This window comes from Suncus etruscus, chromosome 7 (genome assembly GCF_024139225.1).
Source record: "Suncus etruscus isolate mSunEtr1 chromosome 7, mSunEtr1.pri.cur, whole genome shotgun sequence".
Taxonomy (NCBI): domain Eukaryota; kingdom Metazoa; phylum Chordata; class Mammalia; order Eulipotyphla; family Soricidae; genus Suncus; species Suncus etruscus.
Window position 1 is genome coordinate 54,286,230 of NC_064854.1, and position 16,909 is coordinate 54,303,138.

The 16,909-nt window shown below is 52.7% G+C and overlaps 1 protein-coding gene across 1 annotated transcript in view; it reads right to left on the reverse strand.

Moving 5' to 3' along the window:
* The window catches only part of CACNA1E (calcium voltage-gated channel subunit alpha1 E), a 123,878-nt gene that overhangs the window by 23,784 nt on the left and 83,185 nt on the right, over positions 1-16,909 (reverse strand). Inside the window, exons 8-18 of the mRNA XM_049776647.1 lie at positions 10,134-10,249; positions 7,490-7,543; positions 6,835-6,924; positions 5,801-6,010; positions 5,269-5,381; positions 4,042-4,154; positions 3,741-3,872; positions 3,404-3,476; positions 2,780-2,897; positions 2,517-2,584; positions 2,152-2,249 (exon numbers count right to left, since the gene is read on the reverse strand). Coding sequence (XP_049632604.1) covers positions 2,152-2,249; positions 2,517-2,584; positions 2,780-2,897; positions 3,404-3,476; positions 3,741-3,872; positions 4,042-4,154; positions 5,269-5,381; positions 5,801-6,010; positions 6,835-6,924; positions 7,490-7,543; positions 10,134-10,249 — 1,185 coding nt within the window. The remainder of the gene's footprint in view (positions 1-2,151; positions 2,250-2,516; positions 2,585-2,779; positions 2,898-3,403; positions 3,477-3,740; positions 3,873-4,041; positions 4,155-5,268; positions 5,382-5,800; positions 6,011-6,834; positions 6,925-7,489; positions 7,544-10,133; positions 10,250-16,909) is intronic.

Sequence of the window (16,909 nt, forward strand, 5' to 3'; positions counted from 1 at the left end):
AGTGTCTGGGCACCACACACTGTCACACACACACACACACACACACACACACACACACACACACACACACACACATTCATGCTCTGGGGGCTGAGAGCCCTATTGCCCCCTATCCACACTTCCAATGCCTGCACCGGCCAGACACAATCCACAAACCCCAGGCTCCGTCCTCAACACTGTCACATGCCCCAGCTCAGGCCCATGTGCCCTCCAGACCCTAATCCATGGCACAGACCAGCTCTGAAGGCACCCAGGGAAGTGCCTATGTAAAGTAGTAGCACCCACTCTCCCCAGGGCAGGGTGGCCCAAGTTGGAGGCAGAGAGTGCTTTCTCTGGTGCTGTTCTACACAAGAGATCAGAGACTTATATGAGTCCCAGAACAGCCCCCCACCAGCCATGCTTGGCTCTTGGCAGGCCACAAAGGACTCCAGACCCACTTTTCCCAGCAGGGCCCACCAGTCCCCCCACCCACCCCACCCCAGCACAATCTGGTCTCTGTCCAGGGCACCTTCAACACCACAGTAAACAGAGCCATGGGCAAGACCAGGCAACCCCACTGGTGTGTTTGGGTGCTTGCGTATTCTGTTTGTTTGGGGGCCACACCCAACAGTGCTCATCGCTGATTCCTGGATGCCGAAGATCAAACTGCATGTCAGCCGCATGTCAGGCAAGTGTGCTATCAATCTAACCCCAAGTGTGTGAATTTTAACCCAAACTTGTGAGTCCAGGAAAGGCAGAGTGGAGAACATTCTAGAGGGGAAGCTACTTGGCCTTTCTCCAGGGATTATTGTGAGGGACTTGTGGGCACGGGGTATGGGGTATTCTCTCAAACAATACGCCAGCCTGGCTATTACAATGCTTGGGGGGGGGGAATCACTTGGGGCCTCACATACTCAAGGAGATGCACCAGCTCCCAGCCAGCTCTGACTCCCCATAAGGAATGTAGTAGAAAAGGGGTCCTCACTCATGTGAGCCTGGATCAGCCGCCAGCCCTGAAGCCTGCAAGCCCACTGATATCCTTGTGGGGAAAGGAAGACACACTCAAAAGCAAAGGATAGAAGCATGGGAGGGAAAGAGCTAACATCTCCTGAAGGTGCCCGACCAACTCCTCAAATTACTCACACGATAAAATAATTTTGGGTAATCCAGAAGAATTTGGGGGATCTATAGCCAAGGCAGGAGTCCCGCAACCAGGGCCAGTCACCCTGGTCCTTTGAGCTCCTGAGCCCAGACCAGGTCGTACCTGATCACACCCCACATTTTCTCCCAGAGTCACTCCAACCCAGCTTCCCAAAGCTGCTCTGGCTCCTCTTTTGGGATCTCTCACCAGGACTGTGGCCCCCAATTCCTCCGAGTATCAGTCTCTGGGCTTTCTCTTCCCCTGGCATCTCTACCCTGAGACCCTCCTCTATTGGCCCTCAGGGGAAGCCAGGCCCTCCAAATCCTGATCCCAGCCCTGAATTCTTCTCTAGCTTTAGTCACATCATCACTTGCCTGCCCAGAACTCCCATTCCAACCAGCCAGGCCCAAAGATCTAGGGAGAGCTGCCAACACACAGTGCCCCCCAGCCTCCACCATGGAATCCATGTGTCCCCAATGCCTATTCCACAGGGCCCAAACAGAAAGGCTGGACACGCCATTCATCCCAGCTCACAGCCACCTCTGGGCCTACACCCTGGATGGTTCCCCATTCCACTCCTCAGCCCCCAAGAGCATAGTGACCTCTGGCAGCATCCTTCCAATACCCCTGGAATGGCAGCTTGGTCAAGGGCTCCTTCCACAAGCAGAATGCCTTCTCCCCATTCTCCCCTTTAGGTCTCTGCTCCTCTCTCCTCTGTAGGCCACCCCATCCAAGGCCACCCGCATCCTGCCTTCAACCCAAATCTGATGGCCACGCTCTCTCTGCCGAGTTGAGCCACAATCGCTGTCACTCTGTCCCCTAGCTTTCCCTGTACATTGTGGTACTGGGCCCAGAGCTTCCTCTAATGTGGGTGCATGACCCACACGCGCAGCTTTTCAAACAAAAGATATAAATTGAGTAGTGGGGCGGGGCAGTGCCACATGGGAATGTGATGGAGCCCCAGGAGTGTACAAGTCGGCTCAGCACAAGGGGGCTTCCAGGGCACCCTTGCCCAGGCCCGCAGCACTCACTCGATGGCGGGCAGGCTGGGTGCCGACATAGGGCTGACCTCCTTGGCCTTCTGCAACATGTGCTTCTGGTTGAACGCCTCTTCCTCCTCCTGCTCATCCTGCACAGGGGGGCAGAGCCAGAAATCAGCACTGAGCAGTCGGGAGTGATCCCTGCACCGTCGGGTGTGATCCATGCAGTTGAGTGATCCCTGAACAGTAGAGCATGATCCCCAAGTATCTGGGAATGCTCCCCGAGCAGGCAGGAGTGGCCTCCAGAGTCCCCTTTTTCCTCCCCTCCCTTCCTGGGCATGGGGTCCTCCCACTGCCCCCCGGCTTCAGTCAGAGAGGCCCTGACCCCAACTTAGGGACCAGGCCTCAACATGCACCTTGGTGAGCTCCTGGGCGTTGGCCAGGTTATCCACAGCGATGGCCAAGAAGACATTCAGCAGCGTGTCTGGGAGGGCAGTTAAGGGCGGCAAGAATGGGGTGGACAGGGGTTGCCTGGTGGGGCCCTGAGTGAACAGAAGCTGCCCCCAAAAGAATGGAGGAGTTCCAAGATGGAATATTCCCTATTCAGCACCCTAATTCCAACGTCCCCCACATCCCACCCTCCTGCCATGTATCCCCTCCGTCGAGCCCGGCCGGATGCAGTTCCCAAAGAGGGTGAGCACGATGAAGTAGACAGCTGACCACATGCCCGAGCTCACGCCGCCTTGAGAGCGGATGCCATTGTACATCACCTCATTCCAGTCCTCGCCTGTCAGGATCTGCGTGAGAACACAATGGGCAGATGTGGAGTCTGAGGGAGAAACTCAGGGTCTCCCCACACAGCCCAGAGGAGACATCTGCTCAGGCCTCACTGCTTATTTTCAGGGGCCCCGAAAATGGACACCTGTGAGGTCTGACAGCCTGAGTCTGTACTCCAGGTTTCTGCTTAGTTCCAAGACAGAGCTGACTGCAGGGAGCCCTGCCCAAACCACGTGCTAAAAAGGCATCAAAATTTTTGTGTCATGGAGGAGGGAAGGGGGACTTAGCACCTCATGTCTGAAATTACAAGTGTGATTTGTCCATATGAGGCAAGTGAGAGAAGGAACATGGGCACACCCCACCCCTAAACACCGGCAGGAGAAACAGGCAGCCTCACTGGGAGGACAAGATTGTCCTGTGAGTAAGCCTCCGTTAACTGTGGAGTCCTGAGAAAAACATCCAACCTCCAGACTTTCCTCATCCCCATGTGGGTCTCAGGGGTTCCAGGGGGCCCGGGGTGTCACACCTGGAACACGGTCATAATAGCGGCAGGGAAGGTATCAAAGTTTGCCGAGGGTGTCCCGTCATTGAAGTTGAACCTGGGGGGAAATTCAGGACAGCCATGGGATGCATGTGTCATCAGGAGATGCCATGGGAACCTTCCACCAAGGGTGGGCTCCAAAGGTGAGCAAAGGGTAGGGGAACCCCCAGACCAAGGTGCCAATGCACTGGGGGTGTGACCACACTCACACATGCATCGATGGCAGATGTGGCCTGTGGCCAGGAGGCAGTGGGCTAGGGGTGGGGTGAACCTGGGGCTCATGAGCAGAGCCCAGATCCAACTTGGGGTGCCCAGCACTCACCGACCCCCAAATAGTTGCATCCCTAAGAGGGCAAAGACCACGATGAAAAGGAAGAGGAGGAAGAGCAAACTGATGATGGACTTCATGGAGCTCATCAGGGAGACCACAAGGTTGCGCAGGGAGGCCCAGTACCTGAAAGACCCGATGCTGACAGGGGTGCTCCAAGGTCCAGGGTGCCCCCCAACCCATTTCAACTTTCTGGGTGGCAGGAGGCAAGGGCCCTTTGAGAGGCAGTGATGGGCGGGATGAAGGGCAGCAGACACTGTTCTGGGGGACCCCTTGCCCCTTCCATCCCACTCACTTGGTGATCTTGAATATTCGGAGCAGCCGCAGGGCGCGCATGACACTGATACCAAAAGAAGTGCCCGGGCGGAAGATAGCCCAGATCACCTCGAAGATACTGCCCACGGTGACCTGCAGGCATGTGGGGGCAGGGTGAGGTGCAGCCGGCAGGGGGGCATATGGCTCTCTGCACCTCTCTGAGCCTGCAGTAACCCCTTTCTGTGAAGGCTACTGGAGAGAAAGGGACCCCTCTGTCTCCCAATAGAGATGGGGGTGCTATGGTCCCCCAGTCCACCCCTTGCTCTCTAGACTCCTTCCACCTACCACCAAGCTCCATCCAGAAACTCCAGAGTTATGTCCTGGCCCAGCCCTGCCTGTATCCCGAAAACAGGCTCAGAACCATGACCTTCTGTCTGCTGAGCCACAGGACATGGCTTCCAGTAACTCTTGTTCCCACCTGACCGTCCCAAAGATTTGAGGGACCCAAGAGTTTTAGTCACTGGCCACAGGTGGGTCAAGGACCAACCCTGTCCTGGTTCTCCTGCCCTTTGCACTGAGAGGGGGTTTAGAAACAGTCCTCCTCACAGTGCTCTTTCCCTGTGTTTTCTCGCAGTCATAGCCACTGATGGGCATCCACTCCTGAGCCCTTTGCAGTGGCTGTAGTTACAGCAGGCATCGAGGTCAGTATGGCATAGAAAAAGTGCCAAACATGCTTAGCCCACCTCCTCCCAGGTGGCCCACAAGCAGAAACCCTGAACACATGGGGGCTCAAGGGAGGGCTTGCATGCTGCCAGCTGTCACCTCTAGGCTCAACTCAGGTTTTTGTGTCCTCCTCTCTGCAGCTGCCCCTGAGAGGCCTGTGGGTGCTCAGTGTCAGAAGCGAGGCCTCAAATCTGATCCTGGCACTCCTGCACCACTGAGTGTGACCTCAGACACCCGGTGGCCAAGGGTACAGACATAACCACATATGTGAGCACCTGACAACAAAGCATGGGAGCACCAATGCCAAGACCTGGCATTACTGGCCCCCAGAGCCGGGGTCTAGTTGTGGGGTGCTCTGAGCCACATGTCTTGTGAGTGCCCTGGGGACACATGTCAGCCCTCAGGAGTCCCTATGTAAATAAGGAAGAAGCTTCACACTCCCTGACCAATCCCAGCATAGAACAGACTCTTCCCTCTGTGTAGTCTTGGCCACCAGCCAGACATGAGATGGAGCTGAGGGAGCAGGCAGGCACCTCACACTCACCCCAAAGTCGAAGCAGTTGAAGGATGAGTGGAAGTAGAGCCGTGGCCCCAGCCCGTACATCTTCAGGGCCATCTCCAGGAGGAAGAGGCCGAGAAACAGGAACTCAGCATAGTCTGGGGGCAGTAGGAGCTCATGAGAGGGGCCACCAGAGACCGTGTCCACACATCAGGGAATTCAGGTGGGGGGAGACACACCTCTCAGGGCAAACCCAGCCACTCAGCAAAATGCTCCGGGGGCTGACAACAGAGACGCTGCCTTAGCCGGAAGGGCTGCAGCACGTTTGCACGTGGGGCAAGTCCATCCCCAGCATCGCATGGGGTCCCGAACACTAAGTGGGGAATAGTCCCTAAGCACCTCCAGGCCAGGCCCCCAAAACAAATCACCCACCCTACACTTAGAGATGCCAAACATTTGCCCCAAGTGTGAGAGCTGCCCATGGATGGGCCCATAGGTCTGGGAATGACTCTGGTCTCCTGAACACCCCTCCCCCCACACCACCCCAAGTGGCCCCAGCTGCAGCCCCGGCACCTACAGAGCATGTGTGTGAGCCACTGTGGCTGGTTGTGGTGCACGATGGCCACGCAGGCCGTGTTGAGCGCTACCAGGCTGAGCACAATCCAGTAGAAGATCTGGGACTTGACCATGTGGCGCACAGAGATACGAAGTAGCCGCTCTTTGTGGCGCAGGTAGGAGGCGCCATCCACCTTGGTGCTCCGGATGCTGGCACGGGCCAAGGGCGTGCCTGGGGATGACACCAGGCTGGGCCGAAGCCTCACCTTCCACTCTCCACCGCTCGGGGGGTACCCGTAAATGGTGTGGGGGGGCAGGGTATGTGGGGGGATGGAGACCTATTTTCCTCCTCCACGGGGATCTACACTGATGCTTCCCCCATGGGGTCACGGCTGCCACAGGTGACCCAGAATGACAGTGACCCTTGGTCTGAGTTGGGGCAGCTGGGAAAGACTCCATGGGATCAGCTTCTGGGGGCCTATATGGAGTTGGTAGAGTCTTACCTTGGGGAAATTGAGTTACACACGGGGAAAACGAAATCTCAAGCTGGGAAAACTGAGTCCCGCACTAGTGAAACAGCCCCATGCTGGGAAACTGAGTCTGGCACCGGGGAAACACTTCTTTTCTCCTCTGCTCCCACCAGTCTTTGGCCTTGCTCCATCCCTGCCTCCCAGCCAGTCCCTCCTGAGTGTCCCAGATAACAGGACCATGACCCAGACTAAGCCTGGGGCTTCCTTTCCTCCTCCAGCCATGTCTGACCTCGCCTGTGCTTGGAAACCATACTGAAAAATACAGATAGGGGGTACCTCCTGGGCTATGTGGGTCTGGGGGAGTCTCAGGGTCATTGAAGACCCCACTGTCCATGCCCTGTGTGAACATGGCCAGGTCCGACCTCTCACACACCCTCTGGGACCCACAACACATCTGTGAGATGCCCCCCTGACCTCCGCAAGATCCACTTCCTGCTGGGAGGTTTGGACTCAAGCACGCGTGAGGCTCTGAGCACAGCCCCTGGTATTGGGGCCTCCCCACGTGCACTTAAACTTGCCCACTCACCCACAGAGGAAATGTCCATGCAGTGTTCATCGCTGGACTCTCGGGTTATGGCCTCTGTCCGGCTCCTCTTGATGGTGGCTCTGCGGAGCACTGTGGGGACAAGAGTGGCCAGTGAAGAAAGGACACTCAGAATGGATGGTAGGCAAAGGGACACAGAGCATGTCCAAGTCGGGGTTTTATATTTGTTTGGGGCCACATCCAGCAGTGCTTGGGAGTTACTCCTGGCTCTGCACTCAGGGGTCATTCTTGGCAGTGCTATGGGATGCCAGGGATTAAATCAGGGTTGGCCACATGCGAGGCAAACACCCTTCACACTGTCCTATTGCTCCAGACCCATTATGGACATGGCTCTAGAAACCACCAATGTCTCCAGAAAATGCCTCTGTGCTTCGCCCAGGAAGGTTCCAGAATCCAGAACCACATACCCTCTGGGAAGACCCTGTCCTCAGGCCAGGAGATGCCCACACAGGCCATTGGCCATCCACCACATGCCCTGGACCAAGGCAGCGTGCAGGGACCAGAGCCATCACAGACCCATAACACTGTCCCCATGTATCTCCCACAGACAGCAAACACGGGGCTCAGCACTTCAGAACAGGTGGTCCTATGGGGTATCCCACAGGTGTCCCACAAGGTGTCCTATTGTGTGTCCTACCTTCCAAAGCCGAGGTGCCTGCGTTCTTGTTTTCCTCCGCCAGCATAACCTCCTCTGTTCAGGGAAAGGGATCTCTGTTACCTGCCCGACTCGGACACAAAGAACACTCCCCCATTGCTCCAGCACCCCCACCCTGTACAAGACACAGGGGATATCTGAGCCCTGCAGCTTTTTAGGGTCCATGCACATGGGAAGGGAGACAAGGAAGAAGTTAGTTCTCCAGTTTGGGGATCTGAAGCCCTGACTGGGTGGGTTCCAAGAGATGAAGCGTGACTGTGTTTTTAAAACATAAGCCTTAGGGGAGAGAGATAGCACAGCAGGAAGGGCATTTGCCTTGCATGCCGCTGACCCGGATTCAATCTCCAGCATCCCATATGGTCCCCCGAGCCTGCCAGGAATAATTTCTGAGTGCAGAGTCAGGAGTGACCTCTGAACACCATTGAGTGTGTCCCCACACAATATGCCCCCACCACAAGCTGACAGAAATAGACATCATTTCTGTTTCCTTCTTTCCTTCTGCTCCAGCTTCTTAAATCTTTCCCAGTGATGGGAGTTTCTCCAGAGGGAGGCCCTTCAGCCTCACCCGAATGATAACCTCATTCGGGGCAATTTTTGGGAGGTGTTGCTAGGTTCCATGGGCTGAGTCTTCACTTGTAGGGTCTCTCCTGTATCCTGAGGTGCTATCAGGGGCATACAATAAAGTGAAAGCTTCCTTGTTTCCCAAGCAGGAAAGATCCACAGTGCCAGGTCTCAGGAATGGCTCCCTGGCGTTGGGGAGAGCTAGATTCAGACACACATGGGGAGCATTCAGGCTGGAACTGAAGCAAGTGAAGGGACAATGGGCTGAGCCATGACCAGGATTTCACTTGAGTGTTCCCACTTTTACCATGATCCCCACAGTGTAGACCATAAGGTATGTTTCAGTCTTTAGCATGATTTCTATAGTATAGAGTATAGACCATAAAGAGTTCTCCAGTCTTTATCGTGTTTTCTTCAGTGTAGACCAAAGGAATATTCTAGCCCTTACTGTGACCATAAGGATTGTTTCTTTACTGTGATTCTCACAGCGTAGACCATAAGGAGTGCTCCAGCCTTCACCGTGATGCCCACAGTGTAGACAATTCAGAGCGCCAACCAATTCCTTGCAGACGTGGTGGAAGGCCTCCAGAGCACATCTGTATCACGGCAGCATCTGGGCTCAAGGCCCACAGATGGAGGATGAGAGGTGCAGTAACTCCCCGAGGAGTGTTCCAGGGCTCTGAGCAGTTGCACCCCTCCCACCCTACCTAGTGCCAAGCCCGCTTTGGAACATACGTATCTTTCCAGGGAAATGCACCCGCCTGCTGAGTCCCTCCAGGAGACTCTCCGCTCACCGCGCTCATGGCCAGGCCTGTGTTTTCTTAGAAGGCGGAACAGGCGGGCCAGGCCTGCCAAATCTTCCAAATCTGCTCCTAAGCGGCTGAGGAGGGGGGTGAGGGGGAGAACGCTGCAGTTCTGGTTTGCTGGGAAGTTGAGGTGCTGAGCCATCAGATGGCACTTCAGGCTGAATGCCAGGGGCAGCTGGGCACTACAGGCTGCCAGGCTGGCAAGGTGGCCAATGTCAACTGGGCCAATGGGCCCTCCCTGAGCACAGAGGTGACATGCGGTGGGGGGCGGGGAGAGAAGTGTGAACCCCACATGTATTTCACAAATGGCAGCGCTGCTTATCCAGGCCTGAAGGAGGTTTTGTTTGGGTATAGGGGCTCAGTATCCCTCTGGGGCACCCACAAATGTGTCAGGAAATCACATGCGCCAGAAACCACAGAGGCCAGGAAAACAGGCACTGTGTGGCACTCGGCCTTTTCTTTCTTTTTTTTTTTTTTTTTTGGCCACACACGGAAGTGCTCAGGCCTTGCTCCTGGTGGGGTTCAGTGGGAACATCTGGGGCACAAGTGCTCTGCCTGCTTGAGGATTGTGTTGAGACTTCCCCATGGTCCAGAACATATGAGGAAGCATCTTCATCCAGATGATACCCTGGACCCTCATGGCCGCCACTCCAGGTGCTGTCACTGCCCCCCCTTCCCCTTTATATCCGTGTCAGTAGGTCTGCCTGATGTCCTCAATTTCATTTTTGTTGTCTGGTTTTTGTTTTGGGGCCACACCTTGCAGTGCTCAGGGGTCACTCCTGACTCTGCACTCAGGAATCCCTCCGATGGTGTTCAGGGACCCTATGGGTTGCCAGGGATCGAGCCCAGGTCTCCTGTGTGCAAGACAAGTGCCTTTCCTGCTGTGCTATTGCTCCAGCACACAAGATGACCCTAATTTCAAACAGTAGCATTCCTGCCTCCCCTGCAGGACCAGGCCTCGATCTGCCCCCTCTACCTTTTCAACCATCTGCAGTGGGTTCTTGCCCCACTCCTCTGGGGCATTTGTGGACAGTGGGGTTCACTACCGTGCCCCAATAGGGCTGGAAGGGGACGGGTACACAGAGGGTAAAGAGCTGGTGGGTCTAGTGCCCTGCCCAGGTTGGCTCACAATCCCCTTCTTCTTGGCACCCCTGCTAAAAATGCCTGGTTCTGAGATGAAGCAGTGGGGCAGAGAGAATCTCAAGAGCAAAGGGACTGCAGTCAGGGCAGGACAGGGCTGGGTCGGGGCCCGCACCCACCTGCCTTGTCGATCCAGGCTCGGTAGCCATTGAGCTCTCGCTCAATCTGCTGCTGTCGCCGCAGCTTCATGAAGGCCCTGCGGTTCTCCACCCTTTCTCTCTCCTTGGCGAATTCCCTGCATGGGGAGAGGGTGAGGAACAGGGCATCACTGAGTGGGGAAGGACACCCCTGGCTGTGCTGGCCCTGTCTCCGCAGCTGGGGTGATCATTCCCCCACACAGAGAGACATACACTCAATAACAGTACACAGGTGTACTAGCCAGACTCCCTTCAGGGAACCCAGAAGTGGACACTCCTCAGGCGCAAGCACCTGCTTCCCACCCCCTATTCCTCTCCCCATACCTCTCCCCTCTCCCCTCCAGTCCTGGCTCCATTGGGCTAATGGAGATGCCCCATCCCCCCCATATCCACTCAGGTGAGGGGCAACTCCATGCATGCCTGTCCTGCTGACCTCAGAGCCCATCTGCACGGAGAGGGGAGGCGTGTGCTGGGGTCCCCCAAGCTGCCTGCCACAGGGAACAGGAATCTGGACTTCTCCAGAGATATTGTGCCAGACCCTCTGTGGCCAAAACTGAGCGAGGACTCAGAGCAGTCAGTAGGCTGGGAAATGGGGTGGGGGGGACCAGAGGGGCCATACAGCTGGCCCTTCAGAGCCCAGAGAGCCACCCTCCCCCTGACTCTACAGAGGAGCAAACAGTTCACTGAAGGTCATGGCTCGGTCGTCTATGGACACTGAAGCTCCCTTGGTCTAGAAGGGATTTCAGGGGATTTTGGCGGTCAACATGGAAAGGCCAGCTACACCGGGCCCTGAAAGGCCATGGGGTAAGGACATGGTGCAGCCGCCTCAGGATGAGGCCTCTGATCTTCCCCCCACAGCTCCAACCAGACCCTGAGTATTCAGTCACTCATGCCCCCCTCCCATCCCTCATCAACATGGAAAAGGCTAGTGCCAGCACAAATGTAGGTCCAGTCCATCCTTGTGGTGGCCAGTGGGATCTCAAGGCCAGGGCTAATTTCCTACATGGCAGAGACATACCACTAAATTGAGGCCAGGAGATTATTCCCTTGGTTGGACCACAGACATGTCTTGGACCACAAGACCCTGGGTTGGTACCAATAACCACCTGGACCAGCCCTAGGTGCCACCAGAGTGCCAGCTCTGAGCACTGCATGGTCGACCTGGCTAAGGAGTATCTCTGGGGGTGGCCTCAAGGTCTACTGAGCACTGCATCTGCTGAGCACCACCTCATCAACCCCAGAAAAGTTTGTAAAGGTGAGATTTAAAGGAGAGAAGAGCACCACACTGATGAGCACCACAAGAGTCCCCACTTCCAATTTATTTTGTTTCTGTTAAAGTCACAAGGGACATATGCACAGACTGAAGTGTTGTGGGGAGCTGCAGGCTGGGTCAGAACCAGAGAATCCCACAGTCACACAATCCTGCAGCTACGGAATCTCAAGGCCATGGAATCTCGAAGCCTCAGAATCTCTGAGTCAGCATGTTCCCTGTGCAGACTCAAAGCCATGGACGTGTCTTCTCCAGACCAATGGTACTCAAAGTGGGGGACACTATCTCAAGATAAAGAACCCCAAGAGTGTTGGAGAGCTTATGTTGCCATGTGATGGACTTGGAGTGAGGATAGACAAGGCTAGGAGCTAGATGATGGACTGACCTAGGGCTGATCCCTGGCACCACATGGGCCCTTGAGCACCACCTGGGGCAGCTCCTGCGGAGCCCCAAGCTAGGAGTCTACTCAGTAATCCAGGACCCTCACATGGAAACATCACATCAGCCAAGCTGCAAATTGGAGCTTCTGTCACATTCCGCTCTCTGCTCTCTGGGTGTTTTTTTCCCCCTTTTTGCTACAAGGGCAGTTTGCAAACAAATCAATACACATACCAACCCTGGGGAAACTGGACAGTGACTTTATGTCCTGAAGCTGAGAAATGCCATCAGCCAGGGCAAAAACTTCTCCTATGGGGTACAACATGACCCCAAAACTTGCGCGCCAACCAGTGGCCGTTTCCTCTGAAGTGCTACGAAGCTGCCAATGGGTCTTCTAAGAGCACTCGGATAATGTTCACAGAAGAGCCAACCAGGTGACATGGACTCATTTCTAAAAAGAGGCCAAAGGATCTTAAAAGACCCATTCAGGGTCATAAACGGAAGCCATGATGGGAACAATATTCCTCGGATCCTCTAAGTGGTCCAGAAGAGGCCCATTCTAGGCTGGGCCAATGGAGCCCTGAAATTGCAGAGGGGCTGCTCAATGCTCAGAAGTTAGTCCCTTCCTCCCTCACTGTCCCTTTCTCTACTTTTCTGTTTGTGGGTTTCGGGGCTGCACATGAAGGGGGCCAGTGGCTTCTCCTGGCTCCTCCTGGGGTGACTGGTATTAAACCTGGTTCAGGCAAGTGCCTTACCCCCTAATTTCTCTAAGTCTCTGCTTTTTCTCATTCTTTCCTCCTTGTTTGGTCTTCTTTTCTGCCTCTCTTCAAAAGATAAGGCTTTTAGGTGTGTGTGTGTGTGTGTGTGTGTGTGTGTGTGTGTGTGTGTGTGTGTGTGTTTTCTGCCTCTCTTCAAAAGATAAGGCTTTTAGGTGTGTGTGTGTGTGTGTGTGTGTGTGTGTGTGTGTGTGTGTGTTTTATTTGGGAGACACATCCAGTGTTGCTCAGGGCTTAGTCCTGGCTCTTTTACTAGGAATCAGACTTGCATCCATACAGGGTGCCAGGGATTGAACTCTGTGCAATCGCATATAAGGCAGGTGCCTTCCCCATTTTACTATCACCCCCTGAAGTTAATTTAGATGGGGGGGCGGGAGGAAAACTGGGGACATAAGTGGAGGGAAATGTACACTGATGAAGTGTGTTGGACATTGTATAACAAATCTCAGTCATGAACAACTTGGTAACTGTGAAAAAAAATTGTATTTTGAACAACCTTATAACCACTGTTTAAATAAAGTAATTAAAAAATAACTTTCCTTTCCCATAAATTGAGTTTGCACATTAGTAACACAGGAACCAACAAACTATTGCATTGACTCTGTTTATCCTTTTTTTTTTTTTTTGGTTTTTGGGTCACACCTGGCAGTGCTCAGGGGTTACTCCTGGCTCAACGCTCAGAAATTGCTCCTGGCAGGCTCAGGGGACCATATGGGATGCCGGGATTCGAACCACTGACCTTCTGCATGCAAGGTAAACGCTTTATTTCCATGCTATCTCTCCGGTCCCCTCTGTTTATCCTTAAACCAATAACATATGGTCATTTGGGGTAGAGGAGCCTGGCCACACCCGACATGCTCAGGGCTTACTCCCAGCTGTGCTCGGGGAGTCATAGCTGATGCCAGGGATCAACCTGGGAGTGACCACATGCCAGATGAGCACCTTCCCTTCTCCTTTGGCTCAGGCCTCATCCTGTGGCCTGATGACAAACCTCCACAGTGCCCTTCTACAAAGCTGCTGGGGAGTTCTGAGTCCTCTATTTCTATGTAATGCAGCCCAAGTTGGGCTCTGTATTTCTCTGAAGGATTCTGCAGGATGTCTGGCCATCAAGTGATATGGTTCTGATATCACTGGGTCCTGGAGCCCCTAGGCTCCGACATGGAGCACAGAGAGTGTATTTCGACTGAGGGATCACGGAGAGCTTAACAATATTAAATCTTCAATCCCTAATGATGTAAGGTTCCTCTTCCTCCTCCACTTCCTCTCCTTTTCTTCCTCCTCCTCCTCCCTTCTGCCTCCTCCTCCTTATCATCATCTAATTTATTTTACCACTGCTCAAACGTTTCCAGTTGGAGTGAGGATAGACAAGGCTAGGAGCTAGACAATGGGCTGACCTAGGGCTGATTCCTGGCACCACATGGGCCTGTTTTGCCTTTTATTCAATATTTTTCCTAGATACAAATTTCTATTTGTTCCTTTGTAAACCACTCTACATCCAGCTTCTAACTTGGCTGAAATTAAACACAATCGGGTATTGGGATATGGGCTCAGTGAGGGAGTTCTGTCGGGGAGACCCCAAGGGTCTATCCCTATCACTGCAGGCCCCCTTATATCCCCTCAACATTCTGAGTGCAGCCCCCAAGACCTGCTGGGGGTGGCCCCAAACCAATAAGCAAAAATGCAACCCATCATAGCAAGCGTATAGGACCAATTTACTTTTGTCTTGTGCTGGTCATTTGCCTGTGAACCTTGAGAAATATTAGTCTACATCAGGCTGGAGCCCCAACTCTTTTTGCACATGCCAAATTTATGAGGTGACCCAGGGGGTCCCTGCCCACCATCCCACCAAACTAGGTCTGCGAGGATAGGGTGTGTGTGGTGGGGGGGTTGGAGCTGATTTCACCAGCCTTTCTGTCCTGAGCTGGCTTGGGGCTTTTGTGATATTGGCTGTGAAGCACTGACGGTTAAGAGTTTCAAAATGCACAATCATATTGCTAATGGGGCAAAACCCATCCCATTTTCCTTCTTCCTCTCTGAGTTCATGACCTGCCCCTTTGTCTCTGGTTTTATCACAATGTTCGGTGAGATGGAGAAAAGTCAAAGTTCTTGGCCATTTCCGGCTCAGAGGGGAAGGGATCAATATTTTCACAGAGCCCCTTTATAAGAGGGAGAAAGGTCCTGTCTTGCACTGGTTTTCTGAGTTTTATTTTTATCATAAAAGAAACATGTACAATTGAAAAACAAAAACCAGGTACAAACATAGTTAAATATTTTCTCTACAAACTGAAGTATGTTTTCTGGATGGTGAGTGGTTTGAGATGGGGTTTGGGGATACACCCAGAGGTGCTCAGGGGACCATATAGAGTCAAGAAAATAACATCAACTCCTATACTATCTCTCCAGTGCCTGATGATAGTTGCTAAAGACCATCTGGAGTGGGGTATTTGGCAGGGGTTAGCCACACTCCGTGGTGCTCAGGGCTTACTCTGGTTTTGTGTTCAGGGATCACTCCTAGAGTGTTTGGGGATGGAACTTGGGTAGGCACTAATTTATCATCTGCTAGACTTCTCTCCTGTTAATGAAACAGATCTGAATTTTAATTAAACCCATTGTCAAGTTGAAGTTAAATATTTTTATATTCATCTGTACATATGGCAGATACACTAATTCTCTTTAAAAGCAACCTCACATTCGTGGATTCGTGGTTGTGACATAAAACCATTTATTTGTCTTATTTAATACAAACCATTTCTATTGACATCTCAGCTTACTTAACAACATTTCTGCACATGTTCAGGATGGTCTGTGGTTCTTATCTCATGATACTTGGAGAAAGTTTACATGTGGGTAACAACAAAGCTGGGGAATGGCTCTATCTTCTATATTCAAAAAGGAAACCAAGGAGGATGTGATAAAACCTGGCAGAGCTGGTGAGACTGCATAGCCTGGGCACTTCCTTGAGGGGGTGTTGAGATCACAAATTCAGAATCTAGCAGATTTGGCTTTTAGTTTCCAGGCTCTCGTGTGATTTGCTCAAGTTGCTTCCAAGATACCTGTCATTTATCTAACCTTTCTAATTGATATAAAATCACTCACACAATACTGTCTTAATGTCTGTAGGGTCTGTGTCAAAAATTTGTGTTTCTCAGGGTCGGAGAGATAGCATGGAGGTAGAGCATTTGCCTTGCATGCAGAAGGACGGTGGTTTGAATCCCTGAATCCCTTGTCATCCCACTGAGCCTGCCAGGAGCGACTTCTGAGTGTAGAGTCAGGAGTAAACCCTAAGAGCTACGAGTGTGACCCCCCCCCCCAAATTGTGTTTCTCTCATTAAAGTTAAAAAATTTTTAAATGGGGGGCAATAGCACAGTAGAGAGGGCATTTGCCTCAAACATAGCAGATCCAGGTTTGATCCCCAGCATTTCATGTGGTCCACCAAGCCTGCTAGGAATGATCCCTTGAGAACAAAGACAGGAGTATCCCGAGCACTGCCAGGTGTGACCAAAAACAAATAAACAAACAAAACAAGTTAAAGGTGTGTATTTCACTATAGAAGAGAAATATTGAGAAAAATTTTGAAAAACTCTACAATTTTTTTTTTTTTTGCTTTGGGGGTCACACCTGGCTGTGCTATGTCCTGACTCTATGCTCAAGAATCACCTTCCGTGGTGCTGAGGGCACGCCTATGGGGTGTCAGGGATAGAATCTGGGTAGGCCTCATGCAAGACAAATGGGACCTCCCCACTGGACTATCGTTCCAACCCCTAGAATTTTTCTTTTTATGCAGTACAGTGGCTTCAAGAGGGGAAAATTAGTTTAAGGGAAAATGCAGGAAACTATGGACTGTTTGGGTAGCACAAAGGTCTAAAATAAGTCAATGCCATGTTTCAATAAGAGAATAAGTGAGGAGAGAAGGGCACTGGAAAAGATGACACCAACTTTTTAAGAATTGATTAAAAACACCTAGACACAGTAACCCTCTCCCTCCTCCTCTGCCCACCCCCCCCAACAAACACACACACACACTCTAAGCACAGATACAAAGACACTCCTAACCAGAATTATTGAGTAAAACCATGCGGGCCAAAACTATAGCACAGCAGGAAGTATGTTTGCCTTGCATGTGGCCAACCTGGGTTCGATCCCTGGCATCCCATATGGTCTCCTGAGCCTGCCAGAAGCAATTTCTGAGTGCAGAGCCAGGAGTAACCCCTGAGCACTACTGGGTGTCCTCTACCCCTTCTCCCCAAAGAAAAAAGAGTAAAACCAGGGCTGGAGACGATAGCATGGAGGTAGAGCATTTGCCTTGCATGCAGAAGGAAGGTGGTTCAAATCT